This window comes from Oncorhynchus mykiss, chromosome 3 (genome assembly GCF_057628025.1).
Source record: "Oncorhynchus mykiss isolate SJ-2025 chromosome 3, ASM5762802v1, whole genome shotgun sequence".
NCBI lineage: Eukaryota > Metazoa > Chordata > Actinopteri > Salmoniformes > Salmonidae > Oncorhynchus > Oncorhynchus mykiss.
The window spans coordinates 85,432,578-85,437,707 of record NC_143024.1 but is presented as its reverse complement, the minus strand read 5'-3'; the positions used below and the strand labels follow the sequence as shown (position 1 = coordinate 85,437,707).

At 43.0% G+C, this 5,130-nt stretch overlaps 1 protein-coding gene across 1 annotated transcript; it reads right to left on the bottom strand.

The window, feature by feature from the left end:
- Positions 1-2,863: 2,863 nt before the first annotated feature.
- LOC110520560 (T-cell surface glycoprotein CD3 zeta chain) lies at positions 2,864-4,676 on the bottom strand. Its single transcript, XM_021597948.3, has 6 exons — positions 4,568-4,676; positions 4,092-4,136; positions 3,944-3,997; positions 3,790-3,825; positions 3,588-3,647; positions 2,864-3,247 (listed from the first exon to the last, which is right to left on the bottom strand). Exons 1-6 carry the CDS (start codon positions 4,652-4,654, stop codon positions 3,164-3,166), a joined length of 366 nt encoding a protein of 121 aa, XP_021453623.2. The 5' UTR covers positions 4,655-4,676; the 3' UTR covers positions 2,864-3,163.
- Positions 4,677-5,130: the final 454 nt, after the last annotated feature.

Below are 5,130 nucleotides of genomic sequence, written 5' to 3'. Positions count from 1 at the left end.
CCTGTAGGAAAGGCTTTACTATTAACTGAACTCCAGCAGAGGTGTGTGTGTGTGTGTGTGTGTGTGTGTGTGTGTGTGTGTGTGTGTGTGTGTGTGTGTGTGTGTGTGTGTGTGTGTGTGTGTGTGTGTGTGTGTGTGTGTGTGAAAGGAAGAGAGAAGGAAGAGCTGACTGAAGACCACAACGGTGCATTTGTTCTCAGCTTACAGATAAAGTATAATCATAAGAGCATTCAAGGAAGATGGGAATGAGAGTATGGAACAGTAGCTGAGTGTGTCAGTGATCCATTGCCTGTGATGGAGGCTGATACATGATCTTTGTTGGTATGCGATGGTGCACCAGTGAATCCTCTGGTTTGCTATATTTAATTATAACCTGTTGTGATGGCTCAGTCAGTGGATCCTTCAAACATACAGGATATTTGTGCGTTAGAGTGGATCCCCTTTGATACAGTTTTATTGTGTTTGGTGCCGTTGTGGATCTGGATGTCTCTCAGGTTTGTCTGATGCTCTAGAAGTGGTTCTGTGTTGATGCATGTGGCACAGTGGTTGTGTGGTTGTGCATGTGGCACAGTGGTTGTGTGGTTGTGTTGTCTGTGTGGTGGGTGTAAAGGTTTAGTAAAGGGAGAGGGCAGCGAGACACCAGGAAGTCTGGGGTAACTAGCTTGGTTAAGGGAGCTGCTGTATACCTCATTTAGCTCATTTAGCTCGAGACTGAGTGAAATTTGCTTTAAATCTACTTTAGCAAAGAAAAATATTAAACTTAAGAAGAAAAAAAACATAAACAACACCAAAAACACATGGTCCTATCAGAGAAGCTCACAAATGTCTGTTTTAAGAGTACAGAGTGTCATGACAGCTGCTGCCACCGGGGGGAGACAGGACACACTCCAGCACTTAAGAATGTCTGCTTCTCTTTATTTTGAACAACATCATCATCATCGCTCACACTAAACACACAGTGACCTCTCACACCTCCACCTCCTATTATAATGCTGAAAGTATACTCACATTTCACTTTTTAGTAGTATGTACTTGATTTATCCCAATCTTATTCTGTTTTCTATGATTTGACAATCCTGTCCTTTTTTATATTCTTATTTAGATTGTAAATGTAGATGTTGGTGTGTCTACTCACCTGGTGGTGCGCTGCCTCGCTGCACTCTCTTTCCTGTGGTAATGTTAACCAAAGACTTCCAAAGTGATTGTATATGGACTAGACCATCTCTCACCCCTCCGCCTCATCATCCCGCGAGAAAAGACATGCAGCTGTGCTCACACACGCTCTTCCCTGAGCACCTGTAATGTCGATACGCCTGTATGGCAGAGCTGCGTGCGCACAGCGGACACAACAGGCACCTGTAGCAGGGCCTGTGGGGGAGGATAGGTGGAGTTTCGAGGGGCAAAGTGAGGTTCTCTGATAGACAGATCAATTATCCAATCCCGTGATGTCTGGGTGATGTTTGTTAATACACATTGAGGGTGCATCCTGTGCACGCTGTAAAGGCTCAGGAGTCACTTTTTCTGTCCCTCTGTCTGTCTCTGTCTGTCTCTGGGACTGTTGCTAGGACACACCTTTTCCGTCTCAAAGACGGTCACAAAAATACACGGTTTCTGCTTCTTGGATACAGTGCGTATGTCTGGCTCCCTATCTGTGTATTGTAGTTGCCAGGATACATTGTCTCTAGGATACAAATTCTCTGGTTCTTTCTCTCTGTCTGACCACTGTTTTCTTTCTCTGTCTCTGTGTCTCTCTCTTGCTTCTCTCTCCCGCTGTGACACTATGCATCATGGTCCTTCACTACACATGGCCTGTGTCTGATTGGCTAAGCTCTTTGGTCAATGGAGTCCCAGGGAAACGTTATATGATGCTTTATTCCAAGTGGGGGAGTTGTAGGATCTCACAAGCGCTATCCCAAAGCAAAAAATATCCAAATATTTAATGTTTGACAAACGCAGATACCAAAGATCACTCTCTCTGTCCTGTCACTTTCTCTTTCTCTCTCTCTCTCTCTCTTTCTCTTTCTCTTTCTCTCACCCTGCAGCTTGTGTATTAAGAGATAAACCCAGCACTGGCTTTAGCCCGAGCCCCAGTAATTCCAAAGCTTAGATGTATATTTTGGTATATTTCTGAGAAATCTAAATGGAAAAAAAGTCTGTTGTTTTAAAACAACAATCTTGTCTGTTTGGTGTATCGATCTTTTTCTGTCACAGCATGGAACTAATTGCAGAATTGTCTTACTCTTGGTAGATTAAAGATATAGTATTTTTGTATGTTTTGGGGTGTGTAAAAAAATTCTGTGTGTGAATATATCAGTTAACACGGCCCAAGTGTCAATGGTTTTAAAAAAAAAACAGGCAGAAAAATACAATAAAAACAAAAGGTCAACTTGTAAATAAACCTTCTGTTTGTGGATTTTTGAGAAATGCATTCTGTAAAATCATTGATAATTCTCCCTCTGTAAACCAAGCTAAACTAAAGGAATGTGCTCCTTTATCTTCTGACTAGTTTTTCCTCTGAGTACACCGTCTGTCACTGTCACTCTAGAACTCTGGGAGCCATGCTGTCGTTGTGACACGCGGTTCCACTGTTACACCATGGACTAGAACACTGCTCACTGTTGCCACGGGGACACATGCCTCATATCCAACTAAGAACCCCCCCCCCCAGACATGGCAGTTGGCAGCATATAGAACTGAAAGATTGTGTAGAACATTAAGTATGTGAATCAGGATACATGGTAGATTTGATGCATTTGTCTGCTGTATTTTTTTTTTGGTTTTTATATGTATATAAAGATGAATCTTTTACTGTAACTGTACAGTTCTCTTTTGTTGTAAACGTCATTAAACCATTTTCCAGGTGTTTTAACATTGGAACGTTCCAGTCTTTTATTACGGTCATAATGTTGACATTACCACATACAGCCATAGATGGACTTAACAAATGACATGATAATACACATTGACAAGACATGTACACTTTTCTGCTGAGTTGTAATATGCAATAACAGGCCAGGGAGTTGAGCTCAGGGGTAGAAGACTGTTATGCACATAGAACTCGGGAAATCATCTAGAAGGTACTCTTCAGAGATTGGATCAGTGCAGGGCAGAGCTGCAAGTGGAGTCGACTGCTGCCTCCGTGCCCAGGGCTGACTGGGTCAGATCAGTGTGGAGGTAGTGGTGGTGGGGCAGTGGCCCGGGTCTGGGTCTTTGCACTGAGAGGCTGGGGGACTTGGGCCTTCTTGTTCTTTTTGCGAGCATGTGAGGAGAGAACCCACAGGAAGAAAGTGTAGGTAGGTTAATATCCTTTAGAGTTAATCTACAGACGGGTGACATTTCACATTTGAGTTTCCCTAGTTTTGTCTTCCTTTACTCATGTAAGTTTGATAGCAGCTTTATGACACCCTGATGACTATCCATACTCCAAGGAGTGGATATTTCATCTTTCCATCTCGCAAATGTATATAACCTATGCAGACACTACCCTGATAATTTCAAACTTCTATGTCACACGTCGATACATAGTTGAGATGGACAGTTATTTCCTAAATGTCATGTTACATGTGAGTGACCTGATGGACTCTTACCCTCCCCTTGGACATGATCACCTGGTAGTCATCATTTCCATCATCTTTTATCTGGAGGGCCTAGAGGACAAAATACAAGTTCAATATTAAGAGCTTGTGGAAGTGGATGAACCTATCCAAAACACTGGCTGCGTTCAGGGTCTCTGTGTTCTGCAACGTCTCAGCACGCTAATAAACTTGTGGTATAAAGAGAAGTCTTTACCTGGTATGTGTCGCTACTAGCTTCCTGTTTGCGCTTCTGAGACGGACAACCACAAACAAACACATTAGCGAGACTGTGCGGATCACAAATATCTGTACACGGAATTAGAACAAGGCCTCTCTCACACACCAGCCATAATAGTCCACTCACTCACCCGTCTAGTAGCTGCAGACTGTTGGTCGTCAGCATTAGCACCTGGCTGGAGTTCCTTAAAAAAAAACATTTATTCAGAATGTCAGTACCACGTCATGTCCATGATCACACACACACTTGAAAGGTATGGGACATTTTAGGGAACTCACTGCATGGGTGGGGTCCTCTTTGGGTTCAGGTGAAGACTTACACCACTACAGACAAAGACAGATAGAGATGAGAGAGAGCGATAATGAGAGAGGGGAAAGCAGAGATAATGAGAGATATAATGAGAGAGACAAGGGAGAGAGATAATGAGAGATATAATGAGAGAGGGAAAAACAGAGATAATGAGGGAGAGAGATAATGAGAGAGGGGAAACCAGAGACAGAAGAGATAATGAGAGAGATATGAGGGGAAACCAGAGAGATAATGAGAGCGAGATAATGAGAGAGGGGAAACCAGAGACAGAAGAGATAATGACACTCTTCTATGTCCATGTACAGTATCTATAACACATCCTCTTACAGTATTTAATTGTAGGGGAACATGCCTCTGTAATTACCTGTGTACAAACTCACCTCCACTGTATACACTTGAATAACTAGTACCTGACCAGTGGTAGACAGTCTGTATTGTGACCCACCTTGGCTCTGACGAAGAGCAAGGTGGTGATGATGCAGTAGAAGAGCAAGATTCCATCCAGTATGTAGCAGATGGCTGGTTCAGTCATTGAAGCCTCTGCAGGTCACACAGAAGACCAAGAACCATTAAAACACAGACAGGGCACACAGACGAGCACAGAGTCAGTCATTCAAACACAAGACGAGTGCAGAGGAAGAAGGGAGTAAAATATATAATTATAAACTAGGTGGTTCGAGCACTGAATGCTGATTGGCTAACAACCGTGGTATATCCGACTGTATACTACGGATATGACAAAACATTTATTTTTACTGCTCTAATTACATTGGTAACCAGTTTATAATAGCAATAAGGAACCACAGGGGTTTGTGGTATATGGCCAATATACCACGGCTAAGGGCTGTATCCAAGCACTCTGCGTTGCGTCGTGTTTAAGAACAGCCCTTAGCCTGTTGTAAATTGGCCGTATGCCACACCCCGTCGTGCCTTATTGCTGAAATAAACACAGTCAGTAGAACAGGTGCAAGGATACTGAACTAGTAGAACAGGTGCATGGATACTGAA

Bases quoted from the DNA above. Each gene is read 5' to 3' on its own strand.
- LOC110520560 (XM_021597948.3), bottom strand. From the start codon at position 4,654: ATGACTGAACCAGCCATCTGCTACATACTGGATGGAATCTTGCTCTTC. The intron at 3,826-3,943 runs GTGAGTGAGTGG...TGTCCGTCTCAG, and splicing joins AGTCTGCAGCTACTAGACGG to AAGCGCAAACAGGAAGCTAG. The intron at 3,248-3,587 runs GTAAGAGTCCAT...GCTCGCAAAAAG, and splicing joins TGATCATGTCCAAGGGGAGG to AACAAGAAGGCCCAAGTCCC.